The sequence below is a fragment of the Centropristis striata genome, chromosome 5 (genome assembly GCF_030273125.1).
Source record: "Centropristis striata isolate RG_2023a ecotype Rhode Island chromosome 5, C.striata_1.0, whole genome shotgun sequence".
Taxonomy (NCBI): Eukaryota; Metazoa; Chordata; class Actinopteri; order Perciformes; family Serranidae; genus Centropristis; species Centropristis striata.
The window spans coordinates 17,515,900-17,539,765 of NC_081521.1; the positions used below are offsets into that span (position 1 = coordinate 17,515,900).

The window sequence follows — 23,866 nt, forward strand, 5'->3', positions numbered from 1 at the left end:
ATTCTAGATGCCTTTTTTAAAAAAAAGCCAGTTACAAAAATAGATGACCAGATAGTTCCCATTGAGAGATTATTCTTCACTACAATATTATACATTTTCTTGTTACTATGTTGTTTTATTAAGCACATTGATATAAAGAAAAAACTATTCACTTAAAATCATTTTATTATTATTTATATATAATATATATAAATGTTATTTTTTGTAAGACAATAATTTATTGATTTTTGTTAATTTATATAAATACATAAATGTAATTCTTTATTGCTAGACTTGAGGAAATATTTATATTTTTAATGTTTTATATATATATTGACTTTTATTGCAAGACGAGAAAATACATATTTAGTTTTTATTAATTCCATATATAAATATATACATATATATATATATGTGTGTATTTTATTAAATGTATGTCTATTCATCTTTTTATTGTAAGATGAGAAAATATTTATTTATATTTTTGTTAATTTTTATATATATTTATATTCAATATTTCATTGCAACACTGAGAAAATATTTATGTATATTCTTGTTAATTTTATATACATTCTATTCATGAGAATCAAAATCAAATCAAATAGTCTTTATTGTCATTATATAGTTCACTATACAACGAAATTGAAAGTGCCACTGCATAAGGTGCATAGTTATGACAATCATAACACAAACAACATGAGTAAAAACATTTAAAAAAATACCGAGCTAAACAAGGACAAAAACAAGAACAAGGACATGTGATGTAATAAATAAGTATAAAAATAAATAAATGGATACTTAAAATGCTATAATTCATACATGAGGTAATATTGAGTGTTTTGCACATATCAATTGTATTGCACATGTCCGTTTTATTGCACTTTTTAATTAATTTATCCTATGTGGGTGTTGAGAGTTCTGGGTGTTAAGAGTTCTGACAGCCCAGGGAAAGAAGCTGTTTTTCATCCTGCTAGTTCTGCATTTAAGGCTTCTGTACCTCCTCCCAGAGGGCAGCAGGCTGAGCAGGTGCTGACCTGGGTGAAGGTGGTCACGGGCGATGTTCCTCGCTCTGGAAAGACATCGGGAGCTGGCGATGTCGTCCAGGGAGGGCAAGGGGCAGCCAATTGTTTTTTCAGCTGACCTAATCACCCTCTGCAGCTTCTTTTTATCAGCTGCTGAGCAGCCTGCAAACCACACAGAGATGGAGAACATTAACACACTCTGGATGGTGGAGCGGTAGAAGGTTACCAGCAGCTTCTCCTCCAGTCTGTTCCTTTTCAGTACTCTCAGGAAGTGGAGTCGCTGCTGGGCCTTCTTCACCACTGCTGACGTGTTGCTTGACCAGGTCAGGTCCTCTGAGATGTGAGTCCCCAGGAATTTGAAGGTGGGGACCCTCTCCACACAGTCTCCATTGATGAGGAGAGGAGCCGTGTCAGATTTTTGCCTCCTGAAGTCTATGACCACCTCCTTGGTTTTTTTGGTGTTGAGGCTCAGGTTGTTTTTCGCACACCACTCTGCTAAATGTTGCACCTCGTCCCTGTAGGCCGACTCATCATCTCCAGTTATGAGCCCCACTATGGTGGTGTCGTCCGCAAATTTGATTATGGTGTTTGTGGGGTGAGTGGGGGTGCAGTCATGGGTGTAGATGGCATACAGGAGAGGGCTCAGCACACAGCCTTGTGGAGAGCCGGTGCTGAGCGTGAGGGTGGAGGAGTTGTGGGCACCAACCTTAACAGTCTGTGGGCGGTTTGAAAGGAAGTCCCTGATCCAGGCACAGGTGGGAGGGGGAAAGTCCAGGGCAGCCAGCTTGTCCACCAGGATGTCAGGAATGATGGTGTTGAAGGCTGAGCTGTAGTCGACGAACAGCATCCTCACCGAGGTCCCCGGGTGCTCCAGGTGGCTCAGAGCACAGTGGAGGGCTGTCGAGATGGCATCGTCTGTGCTCCTGTTGGTCCTGTATGCAAACTGGTGTGGGTCAAAGGCAGGGGGGAGGCAGTCCTTAATGTGTTGTGACACCAGTCTCTCAAAACATTTTGCAACTACTGATGTTAGTGCAATTGGTCTGTAGTCATTGAGGTTTTTGACGGTTGAGTTTTTGGGGACAGGGATAATGGAGGCTGACTTGAGACAGGCTGGGACGGTGGCGTGTGACAGAGAGAGATTGAAGATCTTAGTGAAGACAGGCGAGAGTTGGCTAGCACAGGCTTTGAGTACTTCACCAGTAACTCCATCGGGACCAGCAGCTTTCCTCATCTTCACTGATCTGAACACTCTACTCACTTGATGTTCCTGGACAGTGAGTGTGTGTGGGCTGTCAGTCTGTGGGGGCAGTGTGGCTGGGTGGGGGCTCATGGCCTCGAAGCGGGCAAAGAAATGGTTTAACTCCTCTGCCAGCGAGGCGTCACTGCTGATGGTAACTGAGGAGCTGCCTTTATAGTTCGTTATCTGTTTTAGTCCTTGCCACACCTGCCGGGGGTTGTTGTTGGACAGGTGTTCCTCTACCTTCTTCTTGTAGGCCATCTTGGCACTTTTAATCCCTCTCCTCAGGTCCGCTCTTGCAGTGCTGTACAGGTCCTGGTCACCCGTCCTGAAGGCGGAGTTACGAGCCCTCAGGAGTGACTGAACTTGGCCTGTCATCCAGGGCTTCCGGTTTGGAAAGACACGGATGTGCTTTTCCACTGTTACATTGTCCATGGAGAACTTGATGTAGGACAGTACAGAGTCGGTGAAGACCTGAAGATTCTGATGCTCAAACATACTCCAGTCAGTGGTGGCGAAGCAGTCCTCCAGCTGAGAGAGAGCACCCTCTGGCCAGGTTTTTACAGTTATTGTAACTGGCTTGGTTTTCCTCCTGAGGGGAGTATATGCAGGGATGAGCAGCAGGGAGAGATGGTCAGACAGGCCCAGATGTGGGAGGGGGACAGCTCTGTAGGCATGCTTAAGATTGGAATAAACCCGGTCCAGTGTGTTAGCCCCTCTGGTGGAACACTGTACATACTGTACAAATCTGGGAAGGACAGTCTTAAGGCATGCTTGGTTAAAGTCCCCAATGATGATCTGTACTCCCTCAGGATGAGCCAGTTGCAGTTTATTGACAGTGTCATGTAGGTGAGTGAGAGCCATGCTAACGTTAGCATCTGGTGGAATGTAAACAGCAGTGATGATCACTACTGTTAGCTCTCTAGGCAGGTAGAAGGGCCTACAGACAACTGTCATAGCTTCAATGTTGGGGGAGCAGTGTGTGTCTGTGATCTTGCTGTCATTGCACCAATCATTGTGGACATAAACACACAGTCCTCCTCCTCTGCTCTTACCCGAGTCTCCGTTCCTGTCGAAGCGGTGGGTGGTCCGACCCGCTAGCTCAACCGTAGCGTCCGGGATTAGCTGGTGTAGCCACGTCTCTGTGATGACCAGCACACAGCAATCGCGAACGGTAGCGTTAGCTGCAAGGTGAAGCTCCAGCTCATCGATCTTGTTAACGATGGATCTCACGTTGGACAGGAAAATGCTGGGTAGTGGGGGTTTGAGCGGCTGTTTCCTTAGCCTGGCTAGCAGGCCCGCTCGGCAACCCCGCTTCTGCTTCCGCTCTCTGCGCCGTCTGCGCCGCTTGCCGGTGCCGCCAACAATCCAGGGAGCCCCCGGAGATCGTGCTATAGCCAGCGGGATGTTGTGAGTTTGCTGGAAAACTCTCGAGACAACAGCCTCGTGACGTAGTCCGAGCCTCAGGAGCTCTATACGACTGTACACAGTTGTCGCATTACAACACGTACTGAAACACACTGCATACACTACATACACATATAACGCAATCATCATAATAATACACCGATACAGAGAGCCAAGAGCCGCTGCGTCCATGCGCGCCGCCATCATCCTTGTACTTGTACATTATAGAAAAACATTTGTATATATTTTTATTTTTTTTATTTTTTTTATTGATTATTATATTATTATTATTTTTAAAATTGATTTCTATTCGTCTTTTTGTTGCATTTTATATATATTTATATTTAATATTTCACTGACATGACATTTTACCGATTTCATAAATATATCAATATTCCATTCTTTATTGCAAGACAATATTATTTATTTATTTATTTACTTATTCATGTCCTGTGTTATATCTTTACGTCACGCCGTCGTTACGTTTAGGCGTTACCCGCGCCGTCCTGACGTCATCAAATCGGTTCTTCCGCTGCCGGTAGAGTGAACGTGAGGAAGAAGAAGAGAAGAGAAAGCAGAAGTGGCTTTAACGTCGAAACAATCTCAGATTTACGTTTTTATGACAACAAGTTAAAGCTGAGAAAAATAATCAAATCGTCGTGTCCAAGATCTGTGAAAGCCAATCCACTCCCGGTAGGTATAACGGCGCTGAAACACGTTATTACCGGCATGTGAAGCGGGCCGGTGGACAAGGCGAAGCTAAGCCCTTTTAGCACAGATGCTAGCTTGTGATTAGCATGAATATAACCGTTTGAACCGGGAGAACCGGCCGGGGCGAGGGCTCCGGGGTGTTTAGCCCGCTCCTGTAGCCGTTAGCTGGGGTCTGATACCGCGGGGACAAAGCCGCCGCTTTCCAGCTGCGACACTGAAAGTTTGTGATAAGCTAACTGAAGCTAGCGGGGTGCTGGGTGAGCTCAGGGCGGGGAACACGTCTCCGTCAGGGGGGTGAACTGCCGCACGTTAGTCGGTGGTCGAACTTCACCGGGTACAGAGACGTAGCTAGAGTATAGCTGCGTTTCTGTTCATGTAACCGGGCTGCCAGCTAATTCAACCAGCTGTCAGTTGGTGGCTGATTAGATGACTTGGTGGCCACGTAGCTAAGCTAAGTAGCTCTTAGTTAGCTGGTTAGTGGGCTAACCGTTACTACCGTTAAGTTTCTACCGGGGCCCTGTTGCATTCAGCTAACCGTTACTACCGTTAAGTTTCTACCGGGGCCCTGTTGCATTCAGCTAACTGTAACTCGCTCCCAGCAGTTAACGATACAGCCGCATCTAACTAATCTAAATCTAAATTTTCCTAGAAGAAACCGGCCGTTATGAACCCCAACAAGCAGTTTCTGGGCGTTTTTTTTTTTTTTCTCTTTTTTTTACATTTTACATTTCTGTGGCCTTGTATTTCACTGCAATATATAAAATCTATATCGAATAAATATGTCCTGCAGCTCTATGGAATCCGCACAATCATGGCTAAAAGTGGGAACAACTCAAAAATATAGCATTATACGATAACGGAGATGCGCCATTCATCATAAAAAAAAGTAAAAATTACATTTCACTGTTTTAAAAAAAACCCCAAAATTAAATGGAATTTATATACAATCATGGAAGAAATTATTATACCACCCTTGTTTTCTTCAATGTCTTGTTCATTTTAATGCGTGGAACAACTAAAGGTACATTTGTTTGGACAAATATAATGATAGCAACAAAAATAGCTGATAAGAGTTAAATTTAAGAGCTGATATCTAGACATTTTCCATGGTTTATTGATAATGATGTTGGTTATTATCAAGAAAACCATGGAAAATGCCTGTATACACCAGTTTTCCAAGTGCCCACAAGTGTCCTGTATGTTGAAAAATCAAGTTGGGTCTCCACATGCTTTACATATTGAACTATTCATGATTTTAATGTTTTTAACTGGACCTAGTTATTCCAGACGCTTTATTTTAGGACACATTATATGAGACATGTAGTAGAAGTGATTTTGCCAGAAATATCACAATATTGAGCTTCGTTTTGCTTACTTTTTCTGATGTAAACATAGGTATCCTATGAGTTGAAAGCATGTTATAATTGTGCTTATTGAAAAGTATTGTTTTGTTGCCACCATATTTGGGTGTGCCTGCAGTACAACCTCTCAGAAGAAACACGGATGGGAAGGTTGATTGATTCACATAAGTGTGCCACAGTGTGAGTGCACTGATTAAGAACAAAACAAAATGTTTCTAATGGTAAAATCACATTAATTAAAATTTTAAGTAGTTCTTATTATCTTGATGAGGTTATTGAAAGAATATTCTTCTGAAACCATTTTGATATTAGTAAGTCCCTAATTTGCTGGTTGTCTTATATCGTTCATTCATTCATTCATTCATTCATTCATTCATTATCCTTCTCCGCTTATCCACACTGGTTGCGGGGGGCTGGAGTCTATCCCAGCTGACATTGGGCGAGAGGCGGGGTACACCCTGGACAGGTCGCCAGACTATCGCAGGGTTGACATATAGAGACAGTCACGCTCTCATTCACACCTATGGGCAATTTAGAGTTGGCAATTAAACCTAAGTGCATGTTTTTGGACTGAGAGGAACCCAGAGTACCCGGAGAGAACCCACGCTGACATGGGAATAACATGCAAACTCCACACACACAAACACGCCGTCTTATATCATTAAAATGGGAATTTCAATTTCATGCTAACTTGGGCTTTGGGATATTTGACTGCCTGTGTTTGAACTGTATTCTGAAATTTTACAATCCAAATAATTACTTCAGAAAACACTTAAAATATTTGTTGGTTACAGCCCCAGTGTAGCCACACACAAAAAAATAGATTAAGGCCATGGTTTATCAATTTGTCTCTACACAAACATGACATAGTAATCACAGTTGTTCTGAGCATCTCCGTGCATTAAGCAGTTCTTAGGCAGGTTATTTACAAACCAGTTTATACTGAAAAATGTCTTCTAAAGATGACACAGCATCATGAATGCGTAATAACTCCTCCAGCAGCTTCAGGCTGGTACCTCTGACTGTGAGCAGTGAGTTTATCCGCTCTCTCGGCCGCTCTGACAGATAAATTGGTCATCATGTAAATGTTTCCTCTCTGTGTCAGCAGGTGACCGACAATGGCTGTGAACGTGTACTCCACCTCAGTGACCAGTGACAACTTAAGTCGTCATGACATGTTGGTCTGGATCAACGACTCTCTACAGATGAACCTCACCAAGATAGAAATGTTGTGTTCAGGTAAGACATGTCTTTATTAAAATCTGTATCTTATTATGGGAGCACCACATATGTTTCATTTACAGACTGTTGTCAGACCTCTTGAAACAGTTCTGGGATCAGTGTTGGCATGCCTGACATCTTGCATGACTGTGTGATTGTTCTGTTGTGGAACAGTCGAACGGTCGCCTCTGATGCTGAATATGTCGACAATGTAAGAGGAAAAACACTGAAGCTTCTGTTTATATCGCATGAGCAAATTAAACATGTGCTTGTTGGTTCTTTGTTTCATCAAAGATTAATTAAGAAAACTTTGATTTTGCAGGAACAATTTCAAAAACTTGGCACACAGTGTGCTGATGTTTACTGTGTTACAAGGTCTGATTCTTCACACCAAATGGATGATAGATGTCCCGATTTAGTATATAAGCATCAGTGGCTGTGCTGCTTTTATTAGATGCAATATTTGAGCCAGAAATCTCTGATGGCTGCCAGGTCCTCCACCTCCAATTGCTGCCTTTTGGACAATGCCCAGGCCACACAGCACCCGTGAGCAGTGGGTGAAGGCTGCCTCACTGAACTGCTGAGGAGTTCACACAGGCAGCTGAAGGGCTGCCTGCCTAACTCCTGTGATAATGGCCAAAATCATTTAATAAATACTGTTCCACAATTAAACCGTATTCTACTAATTTTTATTTATGGAGCCTGTGGCATCTTTAACAGATGTAGGCATTAAAAGGTGTGCTGGTACTGTTATAATGGGCAGTATGATTGTCAAGACATATCTTCACTGTGTATTTTTGCCAAGAAGCACTCACAGCACATTGTTAAATTAGGCAAGACTTGGAATCTCTGGCTTTGCTGACACACTTTATCAGCTTGTTTAAATGGAGATAGAGGCCAATAGGCACATTTTGTCCTATTGCTTTAACCAGATAATATTTGTTGCTCATAGTTTCACATCCGTCCGCCTGTGCATGCATGTGTTGTACTTGTGCATGTTGTGTATCTGGATTGAAAATCTCTAAAACCTCAGTTTGTAATTAAAAGACGTGTCAGAACAGCAGATGCAGGAACAGCTATTGTTCGTCCCTGGTGGGCAGAAACATTTGTAACTAGATTTCCATCTGCAGAGTTCAAATCATTTGAACCATTTGAAAAAAACACAATATCCTTTTGAAAAAAAAAAAAGGAAAATGTGCTGCTTTGTCAATTTCAGGTGAACCAGCAGTTGCTTGTGTTTAATTAAAGGATTTCAAATGCATCTTTATTTCAAAGTTACATTTTTGAGGTCCAATACCCTGCCCTAATCTGCATTTTGTTAAATTTGGTTGAAATAATCAGAGGTAAATTTGTGTTTGTAAATTCTGCACATTTACCCTCCAGCCAAGCCGTCAACTCTCAGCTCGGGCTGCTCCATCAAGGCAAAAATCATATTTATTAAACTTCTAAAAACGGTAGATTTTTCTAAACAGTAATTCAGAAATATTGTTTCTGACTCTGAAACCAAAGCAGTGTTTGTGGATCACCCCAAGAAAATGTTACAATTTTTCAATAAAAAATCATTTCACTGATTAATCAGAAAAAATCATTTTGGACCATAATTACTACCTTTATATGTGAAAAACAAGTTCGTTTTGATGCTCTCACATTCATTTTACATTAATTTGCTTTACATTGGGTGCTGCGCTTAAACCTTAAAATGGTGCAAAATGTTTTGAAACGGATGAATTTCTTCCACCTTTCTTTTTGACCAAAGGCTCTTTCTCGGTGATGTTGGCTCGAGCTGAAGTGAACATGACACAGCTTGGCAGAGAGCGAGTTTGGGGCTTACAGGGAGCGATGAAAGTGCACACTAAAGAAAAAGGGGTGCGCTGGGTTTATAAAACGAGACAAAATGAGAGCGTCATTGCAAAACAGAATGTGGCACAATAATTGTTTTTATGGATTATATTGTTTTCCAAGGTTGTTGGAAATCAAATTAATAATTGAATATTAAATTAGATTAATCCCCAAACCCTACTCTTGGCTGCTGTAAAAAGAGATGTTTTTTAAAACAATCTAAAGAATGGTTTGTGAGTGTGCCATCAATTATTGAATATAAAGAAATGTCTGATTGATTTTATCACTTGAAAGAAAATACATATTGTTTCCTTTTCTGTCTCTCTTACTTTACTTGTTGTTGTGGTTGTTTGTCCACTGATTTTGAACATGCAGCACACACTTGTCCTTGTAGCAATTAATAGGAGTTGTAATGTAATTTATTTTTTTTTGTGGATCATTTTAATGGTGCAGGTGGTGCCTACTGCCAGTTCATGGACATGCTGTTTCCCAACTCTGTGCCTCTGAAGAAAGTTAAATTTGGTGCCAAGCTGGAGCATGAATACATCCACAACTTCAAGCTTCTGCAGGTTTCCTTCAAAAAGATGGGCGTCGACAAAGTAAGTAACAACACACAACTCCTGCTCTACGTACACCTGAGCTTCAGATCACACGATGCATCCGACAGTACTGCAGAAGGGCTACAATGATGAGGAATTTCTTAAATTAAAGGGCTTGCTTTTATTATGGTTGACTTCAGTCTTGAGGGCTTTGGGAGCAAGTATTATTATAATATATTTCAAAATATGCAGTCATCATATGCAAAATGCTCCTATGGGCTGATACCTGTGTCAGCGGTGATAAAAGCCTGACAGACACTGTACAATTGGTTCTCTAACAGGAACAGGTTTGTCTCAGGTTGTGTTTACTTTGCCAACAGCTTAGGTTGAGTTTGTCACCTGCTCCTCCTGATCTGACCAGCTCACTGTGGCTGCATTTATCATTTGTCAGTTATAATGTCTAAAATGAATCAAAACATATTATAACATTTTGTGACTCTGCAAAATCGAGTTACCAGAGACAAAATTAAGTCGGAAGCTGTGTGGTTTGGGAATTTTATATTAAAATGCTATAATTATGAATATATTTGGTTGGTCTTTTGTAATATTATACCTGAGCAAAAGGTCAGAATCCAGATCAAAATGTGACACAGTGACAAGAAAAGCATCACATGGCTATAGACAAACCTTCCAAAAAAGGACAACTCGCCTCCATAAAAATAACTTTACCTTAACTACAGTATGATCAATACCGAAAATAATGGACTTCATATACGTGCATTAGTAATTACCGTCTATACATGTCTACAAGTATTATGTTACCCATGTCAACCCACTGTTTCTGCCTCAAATAGCCTAGAAAATAAAAAATATAAGTAACCTGCAAACAGAAATATCCATATGTGATCATGGCTCCAGAGTCCAGAGTGCTTCAAGCTGTTTTAGGTAAAAATCTCAAGCTAGTCCGTATGTATATGAATTTCTCTTCCACTCTGTGTTGACCACAAAGCATGTACAATACAATAACTGATTGAAGATAGCATCCACTTAACAAGTGGCCAGAGTTGTGAAATGTTATTTAATTATTGTTTTCATGAAAAGAAACGTTGGGATGAAACGTCCTGTCTTTCTGTCAGTCAGGGCGTGGACACACACCCTCAGGCTGTATGTTATGGTGCTGCTTCACAATAAAAGCTGATGAAAAGCTTTTAATGTGGAACAGCTGCAGGAAGTGAATAGTATGTTAACAGCAGGGGCCTTATTTAAGGCCATTACCAGTAGCACTGAAAATGAGTGAGCATGAATCATGTTGCCTGGTTGTTGAGGATTAGTTTGCACTGTCTAAATTACTGGGCAACCCGCCCACTCCTTCCTGTGGTGGGGTAAAACTGAAACTATACTTTTTATACTCCCCTCTCCTCTCACACACAGCTGTAAACAATAGTCATCCTCAGAGTGACAGCAGAAAGAATGGTGAAAACGACAAATATTACAAATCAGGTTTTGAAATCAAAACTGCGTGACAACTGCTGCCACGAACAGGAAGCAAAATGTTTTCACCCTATCTCACCCTGACTAACTGTACTACTGCACTATTATAAAATATAACTTCACCAGTATGTGTACTGGTATGCAGACTGGAACTCCCGTCAGCCCCTCCCAGCCAGCTGAGCTGCCTCTGCTGATCTGGTCATGAGTCACTTTGTTTTTTCTTAGCTCGCCTGTCACTCTTTGAACACTATATACTGTGTGTGTGTGTGTTCTGTGTTTCCATCCACCATGCTAAAGGCAAAAATCCAATTATTAATGCCCCACTGTATATTCTAAGTGCGGTTTTGTGCATGAGAATCAAATGATTATGGTTCTGTTGACCTGACAGCTTATGTTTGATGAAAAAACATTTTTTTTCAGCTGCTGCTTTGTGGAAAGAGACACTTGTGCTTCCTCTTTATCTTTCAAGTCAAACTTTCCTATCAGAAGCTTTTAGTTGTAATGGAAAATGAAATATATTTGTAAAATTGCTTTAAGAGCCCCTTTCAGCTCTGAACACTTAATAATACCAACCCAGACTATACAGGGCAGGGCAGATCCAGCTGAGTCATCATTTGTCTGAACGTGCTGCAGCTTGCAGGACTATCGACAAAGTCTCCATCATTTATTCATGTGACTTCCTTCCTGCTGTCCATGTGTGTCAGGTCAGGCCTGTAGATCTGTGCTGTGGACAGTGCTGATTCATAGATCAGGCTAACAGATGCTTGAACACGTAGATCAGCTGTTCAGGGTTATAATCCCTGACATTGTGCCTGCAGTGTGGACTTTGCACTTGTTCACGCTTTGTGTATTGTCTCCTGTCAGCTTCCTCTCAGCTCACTCATTTGTTTTACTGCTGACATGATGTTTTTGTTTTTTTCTCTTTTCCTCAGCGTGGTTTCGATCTGGCCCGCTTTGTGTTTAATGTATGTAGCAGGACTGAAGAAATCTTTTCTGGGCCGGGCGTCTTACACAGTCCATACATTGTTAGTTCATAATTGTATTCCAGCAGAGCAGTAGCTGCTGTCTGAGTCACCAGCTCACTGAATGATGTCCCACTGCAGCTGCTGGGGGTCATTCACTGTTTTATTTGGGAGCACCAGTTCACCAACTGCACATTTTGGCCCAACAATTTCAATCGTTACTTCTTTTTATATCAATTCCTATACACATTGGTAAATTCTTAACACATTAATTCAATTATAGTTAATAAAAGTGCACATGTATATAATTTTTACAATGTCTGCTCTGAGACCAAATACTGTTCTCTGTTGTTGTTCTCTTGTTGAACCATTAAGTATGAAATAATTTGGATTCTAATTTTGTAAATTGCTTATTCTTAGGTTGAGTTATTTTAGAAAAACTATAACCATTATGTTTAAAACGATGTGTTGGGTGTTTCTGGTAGAAATGATCCACCTCTTTCTAGTGATTTTCAGCTCATTGTTTAAATGTCCAGCCCTCAACATGACTGATCAGGTTCACTCTCACTGAGATGTTTTTGAAGAAAAATCTGTAAAAAGCCACAGCACAGTACCTGCTGACACAGTTGGAGACGAGTTGGTGAACATAGTGGAGCATTTAGCAAATTAATCAGTGAATATTGGACTGACATTCCTTAGGTGTGCACAAACACAAACTGTTGTTGGATGTTGCTAACAACTTTAGGTGATAAAATGTAAAATGTTGCTGCCTCTAAAGGGCTAAAACCCTCAGTTGATGCAGGTTTAAATAAATAGATAAAAGCGTATAATGCAACAATGCAAGGTGCCTAATAAAAGATTTTTGTATCCGAACCACATACACAAGAACTGTATCGACAGTGATAAAAAAATAACTTATATAGCACCTTTTAAAAACAGCAGTTTACAAAGTGCTTCCACAGAAAGCAGTTAATCACTCAATAAAAACAATTCTTGCGTTAAAAGAAAAACGATAAGAGACAGCAGGAACAATCACAAGACCTTCTCAGATTCACGGTAAAAAAAAAAGGGAAGAAGTAAAAAGGAGTGGTGAGATAGAAAGCATTACATAAAAGCAAGTCTATAAAAAGTGGGTTTTAAGAAGTGATATAATAGAAGTTACTGACTCTGCGCGCCTTTTCCCGAGCAGCCCGTTCCAAAGTCCGGGTTGCTCTGGTGGAGAAAGCCCGGTTACCTTTGGTTTTCAGTGATACTACAATCTACAATGTCATTTAGCAGATGCTTTTATCCAAAGCGACATACATTTGAGAGATCATACAACACCCATCCGTGCTTGTGTTAAAAATGTAATGGCACCAGACAGAGAAATAAAAGGTGATTTCAGCTTAAACTGGCAGGCAGACAGTGGACCTGATTCTCTCTCTTTGCTTCTAGATCATTCCAGTAGACAAACTGGTGAAGGGGAAGTTCCAGGACAACTTTGAGTTCGTGCAGTGGTTTAAGAAGTTCTTTGATGCCAACTACGATGGGAAGGAGTACGACCCGGTGGAGGCGAGGCAGGGCCAGGACGCCATGCCCATCCCCAACGCCACCCCGTCAGCGCTCAACAAAGCCCCGAAAAAGGCCCTCAGTCAAGGTTAGAGCTGCTGCTGCCCCCGTCAGTCACACTCTGTGATATTAAATGAGGGAAATGCTGCCAAGTTTTTCTGTTGCGTCATATTTTTTCCTTGTTGTCTCCTCAGCAACTCAGAGGCCACCTGTTGCCAAAGTAGCACCCAAGTTGGCCAACGTCAGCGCGAGAAAGCCCGGGATGGGAGGAGGGGACGAGGAGAGGGCGGAGCTCATGAATGAGGTCAGCATACCAGTGAGATGACGACGAGCAAATAAACTGAAAGGAGATTAATCAGTCTCTTCAAACACCACATGAAAAGTGAGTCAACAAGAAAAATCAGAAACAAAACGTAATAGTTTTTTTCCCCGCAGGTGGAGATGCTGAAATCTACCATTCAGGACATGGAGAAGGAGAGAGACTTTTATTTTGGTAAGCTGCGGAACATTGAGCTGATCTGCCAGGAAAAAGAAGGCGAGGGCGACACCACGCTGCAGAGGATCATTGATATCCTCTACGCCACAGACGTGAGTTCATGAAGACATGTTCCTGCTGAAGAGTTGATGGATAGAAAAATGTCTCAGAGCAGCTCTTTATGGATTAGTTTGTTAAAAGTTTCATATTAAAAGTATTCTTCATAAAACAAGTTAAAGTCTTTTGATTGAAAAAGAAATATTTCCAGTGAACTTTCCCTTACAGTAATTGACAAAGTCATGTAACAGAAATGAGACAAAACGTCAGAGAATAAATCTCCAGCGAGTAATAAAGGTAAATTATTTTACCTTCATGCTTCCCTGTGATCTCCCACTGAAATAAACATCCAGCAGCAGATTAAAGCCTGTGTGCTCTGCTGCTAACAACTGCTGATGCCGTTGTAAATTCCTGCAGAGGAATGGTATGCAGCCGCTCTCTAAGGCTCAGCGTTTTCACTGATACTTGGCCGACTGCTGCTGTTTACCAAACCATTATGTCACTTTGCTCAGAGACAGAGCTGCTCTGTGAGCTGCAGCTTCAAGGAGGTTATTCTCCTCTGTGTCCTTGTGTTACACTGCAATATAGAAAATATATATAAATCTATATGCTGCTTTATGGAATCAGCACAATCGGAACAACTCAAACATGTCTTTGTGCAGAATAACAGTTATGACAAATCAAAAAACACCGGTTAAATTTCTTTGAAAATTAGTAAATATTTGTACAACATCCACCCATCAGAAATTATTGTTGAGGGTTTCTCATAAAATAACAAGAAGGGGCGCCATATTTTGTAGAATTTGTTCTCCGATTCCCTAATAGTGTATCTAATCTTCTCTAGATTCATGCAGGATATCATGTCTCTGAGCCAATGTGAATAGGAGGGAGGAGCTGGTTCCTTCCATTTCAGTGAAATGGCTCTTCGGGCTAGTAAAGGGGCAAAAGCCAGAAGTTTAAATCTGGAACAATGCCAAAAATACCAGACAAGTGATTAGACTCAATTCGATGGTGAAGTATTTCTGATAACACATGAAAAACCGATGTCCAAAAATTACCTAAAGAGGGACATGTCCAATACATGTGACAATGTGAGGCAGGTGCACCTTTAAACTTATCACACATAGGATCAACACCAGGGTACATTCGTGCTAATTTGTTTTTTGATATTTGGATACGTTGAACTACTTTAAATTGCAAAAGTGCATGTCGAGAACAGATAGAAGAGGAATGAATCCGATCAAGCACAGAGTCCCATGTGTCCTCTGCAAAGGTATAATGTAGGTCCTGTTCCCAAGCAGTTCTTATAGCTGCCTCTGAAGAGCAGTGTAGTTTGGAAATAAGGTTATATAGATTAGATATGATGCCTTTTAGAAGTGGGGTTAACAGAGAGAAATATATCAACAGGATTGACTGGGGGTTGCTGGTAGTTACTTTTACTCCTAAGTAAATGACTTACAACTTCATTAGTGGAAAGGAGGTTGAATTTGGCCTGAAGTTTCAAGCGCTCCTTGTACAGTTGAGGTGAAGGTGAATTTGCATACTGTTTGTCTATATTTAAAATCTGATTAGCAATGTCAGCCTGTTTCTGCTTTGAGCACTTATTTATATATGCTGAGAATGATATAATTTCTCCTCTTAAGTACGCTTTCATAGCTTCCCAAATTGTTTTATTAGACACATCAGGTGTTCTATTGATGCTTAAAAAGTTTTAATATGTGTAGAGATGTGTGAGAGAAAGTTCTCATCAGAAAGTTACTTCTAGTCTAGTCTCCAGTGTCTCCTTGTATAGTCAGCATTGGAAGAAGCTAGTCCCAGAGCCAGGGGAGCGTGATCAGAAATAATACCTTCGTATTTACATGACTTAAGGTTTGGGATTAATTTATCGAGAAAAAAAAATCAACTTGAGAATAAGTGTGGTGGACATGTGAAAAGAAGGAATATTCTCTTCCTGTAGGATACAAGAACCGCCATGGATAAGAAAGGCTAAAATCGTCGAGAAATGCTTTAATGTAGCTGGCGGACTTGCTGAGAGTGATAGGTTTAGGGGAGGAGCATTCTAATACTGCATCCATATAACAATTGAAATCTCCCCCGAGAATCAAAGAATGAGAATTTAGATCAGGGAGTACAGAGAAGGATTGAAAAAATGTAAATCATCAATATTAGGCGCATACACATTAGCCAAAACCACTGACTATTGTAGAGTTTGCCTGAAACAATGATAAAATGTCCAAATTTATCTGCTGTAATGTTGGAGGGCTCAAAAGGAATGTTTCTGTCAACGAGGATAGCCGCACCTCTGGCTTTCCCTTTAAAGTTGAAATGGAAAAACTGTCCTGCCCAGCATTAACCTAATTGCCATTGGTCAGAGTCATGCAAGTGGGTTTCCTGAAGAAAGGCTACCCCAGCCCTGAGCTTCTTTAGGTTTGAAAAAACTTTTCCTTTTCACTGGGTGATTTTACCCCTTTACATTCCAGCTAATGAAGTTAAGATTCCCCTTCATCTAAAACACTTGCAGAAAGTATAGAGTGAGTAGCTCCAAAGGGAGGGAAAAACAAACAAGCCCTAATAAATAAAAAAACAACGAAAAAACAACCATTTATCAATTATTCCCCAGCTAACCAGCCCAAACACACCCTGAGCCCCAAGCTCACACAGTGGTCAGGTCTCGTTCTAGACGTCCCCAGAATATACTTCTTATTTAACTAGCTCCAACATGGATTTTTAACTAACAAAAACTGCGGAGTCCTCTGCTGCAATGTCTTTCTTGGTTTGTTTCCCAGATCTTGACATAATTATTGCTGTAGCATTGATGTTATTTGATGTTACGAAGTCAGTCCCTCGACGTTATGACGAGAAAAGTAGGGTTCAAAATGGTAAATGAAAAAGTTAGGAGCTGCATGCCTACTCCATGCTCAGCACACCGGAAGTCCTTTGAGGGTTTTTTTGTTTTGTTTTTACCAGGATCTATTTTATTTGACAAAAAATCAAGATATGTAGAGTTAAGTGAATATCATTATTTTAAGGTTCTGTTTGGTTGTAAATAGAAGCTTGGTACCTATAATAATGCCTGTTTTTACAGTGTGTCTTTGATAAAAAGGTCTTAAAATCAAACTTGCTTCTCAAACCAAATGATGTGCACAAAAATAATGAGACAACAAAGCTCAACCCACAGTGTCTAATTTAGGTTCTCTCTCTCTCTCTCTCTCTCTCCAGGAGGGCTTTGTGATACCGGATGCGGAGGATCAGGAGGAGTTTTAATATTCAAGACTGCAAGCAACTTTTCACTTAGCTGCCGTGGTCTCCAAACCTCGAGATCCTTCCTCAAGCCAAGAAGTTTGGTTTTATATCCAACACCGAACCTGGTCTCGACTTGTCCCCCCTTTACCCCATCACCCTGACCTCTCCTGACCCCAGACCTGCCGGACTTCCCCCTCTAGCCTTCAGCCACTGTTCAGCTCAGCTCCTTCTCCTCAAACATCTGCTCCCAATAATTAACGACGCCTTGGTCACTTCCTCCTCCACAGCCCCCCCCCCACCTCACCTGTAACCCCCTACCCTTCCCTAAACCAGATCATGCAGTACATATCTGGTTTTTTAATGGACTTGAGTGTGAAAAACACGGTGATGTTCTCTGTGTGCGAGTGTACGTGTGTGTGTGTGTGTGTGTGTGTGTGTGTGTGTGGTTGTATGTGTTTAAAAATCAATTTGAAACAAATCAAACGTGACGAACCTCCTGAAGACCCGGCTGTCAGTCCAACAATCACTTTGTCCCAAACTAACCCAGACGGTTCATCAGCCGCTCTGTGCCTCTCCTGTCCAAGCTGTTTCTATCTGGAGGACGTTGCATGCACTCAAGTGAGGAAAACCTAAACGAATGCACACATACCCAACTAGAACACTTAGTTTTGCGCCTTTTTGAAACCAAATCGGAGGTGTGTTTTGTATTTTTGCAGCAATTTTAGTCGTGCTAACAATGAGTTGTGTGTAGAAATTAAACTTTGAGAAACATTTGCCAGTTTCATGTAGCCGATCGAGCAAAAAGCAACACGTTGCCACTGAAGGGCTCGGGGTTTTGGTCTGGGACAACAGTCGGGTCTTCTCTTGGCCTTTGCTTTCTTTTTTTCTTTCCACCATCTTTATTTTCTTTCCTGTTGAGCTTTTGTAAATGTATGCTACTGTTTTATCACATTTCCCCCCGCACTCCATTTTTTTTTCTGTTTCTGAAGTTTTTTCCACCACCTGTCAGTCATGCGCTCAACTTTATACTTCTGTTCTCCTCACGTCACTGGACCATCACTCTGTTGGAAGGATTTCTACTTTTTCTCCCACAAAAAATAGAGAAATGGGTTTGGGATATGGAAAGTGTTGCTGTATGGAACTCGGCGTTTACATTTCAGGCTCCTAAATGTGTAATTCCTTCTCCAGGAACGCCGATTTTCCTCTGAGTTAATGTGAGACAGCAGCTTTTTGATCAACACGCCAATGTTTAGTAAACAAAAGATCACCAGAGATTGTTTCCTATGTTTTGTCTTTTTTTAGCGTCTGTTTCAAGGCACATGCACTGTTTCCTACCAGTGGCCCTTACTCAGCCAATAGAAATAAATTGTGGCGGGAGATCCGGAGCAGCCGCATCACAAACACTGTGATCAGTGAGTCGCTTCATGTAGCCGATCGCCAAACGTCAATCTTCTGCTCGGTTTTCTAGTGTTAGATTCCCCCGAAACTGTTACAAAACGTGGGATCAATGAGCTGAAGACGTGCCCCTCTGTCGGAATGTGAGACAGGTGTCTTTTCCCCTCTTTGTCCTATCTCCAAGCCCTGATTGACCAATTTTAATACTTAAATTGTATATTGTGGATCTGATTTGAGACCAATTTTTCCACTGTACTCTGTAAAGGAAGAAAACGTCATTTTTGACACATTTGTACCTAATTTGAGACATTAATGTTGATTCCAAACGTACACACGGGGAAGTCTCAGTATTTTTCAACCTGGGCTCACTTTCTCATGTTTTTGTGTCTCAATGGTAACAATAGCTTTTAAAACTAGTCCAGTATTACGCTAGAGCGCTGCAGCCAACAGCCTGATCCTGCTGCTGAAAGATTGTTGTTATAAGTGTCTGTATGGAGAAATGGAGAAGCTGCTGTTATCCTGCCGTGCATTCAGATCCAAACAGGGACATGTGGCGGCACCAGCTCCCCTGAAACATGATCCACAGCTACTTTTCATACGCTGCCACCTGCACAGGTGTCCTTTTTCCAACGCAAAGGTAGTAGATATTCAGATTTTCTCATGGCCACTTTTGAAAAAACCCTGAAAGTTAAAGCATTTTTCTTTAGGAAAAGAGAGCTTTAGTTTAGGATCTCTTCTCCTCTGTTGCTGCAGTAATCATCCCGGTCAGAAAGATCACTGCAGACCTGACAGTGAAGGAGTTAGGACTTGGCACAATTTGGAAAGGTGCAAGAACGAATTGTTTTTATTGAGAATACTGTAAGGAACATCTTTCTGCACCTCAAATAAGCAAATTCACTTCTCGTGTAGTCCACAGCGCTGTCTGCTGCTATTATATTTCTGCTCCAGCTTGTTTGTATTTCTTTACACTAATCCTAGTCGTCTATGGCGGTGTAAAACCCCTGATTGTAATGATGGTGCCTCTGTAAACTGGATAGTGAAAAAGGAGAACGGCGTCAGAACGAGACTTCATCTTTCCATCATGTTGTCAGACTCTAATAATCTGAGCTCTTTCAGCAGCTCGATCTCACTCAGTACAGGACGAGTTTAAAAACCATTTGACACAAAAGCACACGAAAACATTCTCCAGGTTGAACGATCCAGAAAGTTTCCCGTTAGCTATTACTGGAATCCATACCTTTATCAATGGCCTTACTCATAGCATCTTTCTTTTCATAAGAAAACATTTTTCATCACTTCTTCTTCTTTTTATTTGACTTTAATGTAAGTCTCTGCTGTTTTTGGGCAAATGTTTGTACTGTTAGTCATATTTTTAATGTGTTCTGAAAATAAACAACAATGGAGGTATTTTGGACAGAAGCTGAGCTTAATCGCTGCAGCAGGAGGAAGCAGCAATCTGACGCTTTATGGTTTAAATCAAGGTTCATGAGCAGATATTTGGTCTTTTAGTTAGTTGAACAAATAGAAAATTGGCTCTACAGCGATAGAAACGAGCTGCGGACTTAAACATTCTGCAGATTAACGATGATCAGACGTTTAGGTATTTCATGTTTGAGCCTTTAGGTCTAAATGTTGCTCAGTCGGAGCCTGGTGTTTGGTTCTTTGTGTTTTCTGGTCGTTGCCTTCAGTCAGGAGAAACATCTCTACTGCCAGAAATAATTTTCCTACCAGAATGTATGTTTTTATTTTTACACTCCAAAGAGTTTTTACAGCTAAGGATTCTTGTTTCTAACGACCTTTTTATATCAATGAAGTGCAGTAACTTTTTTTTTTTATCTCTGCACAAATCCAGCTTTGAATATGAGGTCAAAGCTCCAACTTATTTACTACTTTACGAGACAGTTTTGTTCATTTGTTGCAGCCTTAGTAAAAAAAAAATAATTTCTGAAGGTGAAAAAGTATTTTAAAATACGCAGCCAGTGAATCAGACTGATAGGAAACGCGTCTGAGCAGCTTCAAAGGGTCCAAGACTGACGAGGATTCCACCAAAAATGATTTCTTTATGACACGTATTGAGCTCCTAAAGCGGGGTCACTGTGAATAAAGAGGACCTGCCTTTCCTCTGTACAACGTCACGTTAAAGGTGAAAGTCAGTTTAAAGTCTTTCTTTTAATTTAAAGCTTAATGTGATGAAAAACAGATGCAACACAACTTAAACTGCTTTTCCAAACAGCTCTTTGGCCCTATTAAAGTTAAAGAGTCATCAGAATTTACTGCAACTTAAAAAAATCTTATTGTGAATTTTTTTTTGTGTCAGAGAAAACGGCTGAAAAGTCTGGGCACAAACTGGTTAAAAAAAAGAATTGAGTCAGTAAACCAATCGGAACAAATGTTGGGATGTTTTTCTCTATCACAAAGTTTGTGAATCTGGTGCAGAAATACGAGTACAACTTTAAATGTTTAAGATCACTAAAAGCAGCATCATTTGTTTTCTTTTTTTTTTTTGCATGTTCAAATCATTTAATTATCAACTTTTGCTCCTTGTAGTTTCTGGGCCGCAGATATTTTCTAATCGAACTATATTTAGTCTTTTTGCACACGGGCCGACTGCATTTCCTAAAATATAATCTAGTCTTCATAAGGTCTTTCAGGTTTAATGCAAGAACTTTTACAAACAGATTTATCCCTAAATGAAATTGCTGCATTCACAAATTTTCCCGTATGTTGAATTTTTTCTGAAACAGACATTTTCTAGCACTGTTTTTGTATATTTCATCACTTTGAAGTGATTTTAAATGTCAAAATCCATCCAACAACAACGTAAGAGAAAGTTAGTATTACAAAAATGTTCTTGCATGAGGCCGAAAACTAAATATTGTGACAAGAAAAGCACTTTTCGGTCAAACGGTTTGACTCATTTAGAAAATTTAGCTGTTCAGTTGGAGGACAAATGGGTTCATAAAGTAATGTGTCCTGCAAATAATGCAAACATTTACATTATCAGTTAATAGATGGTTTTGTCTGTAAAATGGTAAGAATGTTTTTCTTTATCTGAATTTAAAATTTATGGAAGATTTTCAAACTCAAAATCGCTTCAAAGTGGTGAAATATAAAATCTTTGTAAAAACATGAACACATCATTTCTAAAGCCCCCGAGAAGTCAAAATATGAGGAAAAAAGTTCTTGTGAATCACTTGAAAAAAACACTTAAAAAAAAACATCTGTTTTTATGAGTTCTTGTGTGAATCCAAGCCTACCAGAAAGTTAAATAATTCTTCACCCAACAGCCCCAAGCTGAAAAATATTTGGATTTATAATTTAGCTGAGGTGAAAATGAAATAACTGAAAGGAGAAATCAGAAATCCTCTAATTTTACACTTAAACCTGCAAATTTATCACATTTTGCTCTGATGCTGACTCAAACAATACGATCATTATCACAATAGTTGTCCATTATTTCCCAACATGTTCACTGAAAGCAGTAATGCAACCAAATAGTAAAAAGTCAAATTAATAAGGATTAAAATCTCACTCATCTGGTGCTCCAAGCAGATTAAAACTGCTGTTTTTCTTCTGCATATTAGCCAGTTTTCTACAGATGATCTCAGAGTCTGACAGGTTTTCTTTAACTTGTTTGTTTTGAGGGAAACTTTTTATGTTTTAGTCTGTTAATGATCATAGCTCTCTTCTGTTACTGCCAGTCAATGCAGGAAAACTTTGCAGTAGCTCTGATGTGTCGAGCCTGAGGGCAGAAGTGTGTTTTTTCTTTATGCAAAGTTAAAGAGGAGCCGGAGTTTCTCCTCTATGAACCCAGTGCCAATGTAACAACCTGAGACTCCCAACGGTCTGTTTAACCAGTCAGAAGGATCAAACTGGCTCCGTCAGCTGTGATCTGTGACATAACGACGTCTTTCATCATGTCGGGAGGTTTCTACAGAAGCTCTGAGAGGCAGCTGAACAAAACAAATAAATTTATATTTAAATTTGAATAGTTTTATATCCTGTGTTTGACTTAAGAACAAGTGGGAAAGGCAGATCATTTATGTATCTTCCTAAAAAGAAAATGTGCAACTTAATCTTTTTTCTGAAGTGTTGTTGTAATTCTCATTTTGGCCACTAGAGGCCAACGTGCACCACGACTCCACTGCTCCTGATGAGGATAGATTAATTTACAGTCATGGGAAAAATGATTAGACCACCATTGTTTTCTTCAATTTCTTGTTCATTTTAATGTTTTTCTTGATAATAACCAATCTAGATCTAGATATCAGCTCTTAAATTAAACTCTCATGAGCTATTTTTGTTATATTTGTCCAAACCAATGTACCTTTAGTTGTACCAGGTATTAAAATGAACAGGAAATTGAAGAAAACAATGTTGGTCTAATCATTTTTTCCATGACTAAGTTTTCTTTGAGGGGAGGTTGAATTTCTCGCACAATTTTTATTTTAACAAATTTAATCTTAATGCCCAATATTGACCTAATACTGACAATGACACCAATAAACACCAATATAAAACATAATAAATAATGCAGAAAATGATGCTTGAGGTGATTTAAAAACGGTTTCAACTATTTTCTTTTTCTTTCTGCTCTTTCAATTACTGAACATTTTTTTAAAAAAAAGACTCATAAATAAATATCCAGCATCATTTCTAAATGAACCAAAGCATCGTTTACATGTTCTATAAAAATCCCTTTTCAAAGATTTTTTGTCTTTTTTTTTTTTTTTTAATCTGCACATATCAGTAAAATCGGTCTGTGGCCAATGTTTGTCAATAAACCAATTCTAGTGTTGAATGCACTAGGAAATAAACCCCTTTTTAGAACAACAGAGTCGTGGTCACGTCAGCCTCTTGTGGCCAAAATGAGAATTACAACAACAAAGACTTAACAAATTCCTGCCAAAACTTTTTTTGAAGATTGAAGACGAAATATTTAAGTAACTTACAAAGATTATCCTCACTTTCTTCATCTGTTTTTAAGTTGTACAGGAGAAAAAACAGTTTGGATCAGAATTAAAAACCTGATTTTATTTTCCGTTCGTCTCTCTGAGCTTCCTTAGGTTTTCCAGGTTTTCCTCCGTTGAAAGTGTTTATGGCTCGTGTCTGTTTTTATGATGGTAGTCAATGTGTTACTGAGTGCTGTCTGATAAACTTAACCAGTTAAAAAATAAAAAGTACATGGACGTAAACTTACTTTAAGTATTGTTAATAAACTTCTGTAGACTTCGTTAGTGAACTGAAAGTGAACTTTTGTTAGAGGTTTTATTTAATTACTTACTGAGACACCATTAAGATGCACTTAAATATAATTAAATACATCCTTTTTTTCCAACTAATAATGGACTTTAAGTAACTAGAAGTACGTTTTTATTA

At 39.9% G+C, this 23,866-nt stretch overlaps 1 protein-coding gene across 3 annotated transcripts; it reads left to right on the forward strand.

The window, feature by feature from the left end:
• The first annotated feature begins 4,174 nt into the window (after positions 1-4,174).
• mapre1b (microtubule-associated protein, RP/EB family, member 1b) lies at positions 4,175-23,686 on the forward strand. 3 transcript variants are annotated; one of them, XM_059332694.1, is made up of 8 exons: positions 4,175-4,338; positions 6,823-6,956; positions 9,231-9,376; positions 13,204-13,405; positions 13,512-13,621; positions 13,753-13,905; positions 17,069-17,102; positions 17,261-23,686. In XM_059332694.1, exons 2-8 carry the CDS (start codon positions 6,836-6,838, stop codon positions 17,290-17,292), a joined length of 798 nt encoding a protein of 265 aa, XP_059188677.1. In that variant the 5' UTR covers positions 4,175-4,338; positions 6,823-6,835; the 3' UTR covers positions 17,293-23,686. The 3 variants fall into 3 exon arrangements, with proteins under 3 accessions (XP_059188677.1, XP_059188676.1, XP_059188678.1); XM_059332693.1 differs by having other exon boundaries at positions 4,179-4,338; positions 6,826-6,956; XM_059332695.1 differs by having other exon boundaries at positions 4,179-4,338; positions 6,826-6,956; positions 17,069-23,686.
• The last annotated feature ends 180 nt before the right edge of the window (positions 23,687-23,866 follow it).

Excerpts from the sequence above, each read along its gene's own strand:
- mapre1b (XM_059332694.1), top strand. The coding sequence starts at position 6,836 with ATGGCTGTGAACGTGTACTCCACCTCAGTGACCAGTGACAACTTAAGT. Across the intron at positions 6,957-9,230 it reads GATAGAAATGTTGTGTTCAG|GTGGTGCCTACTGCCAGTTC; the intron begins GTAAGACATGTC and ends TTAATGGTGCAG. Across the intron at positions 13,622-13,752 it reads GGGCGGAGCTCATGAATGAG|GTGGAGATGCTGAAATCTAC; the intron begins GTCAGCATACCA and ends TTTTCCCCGCAG.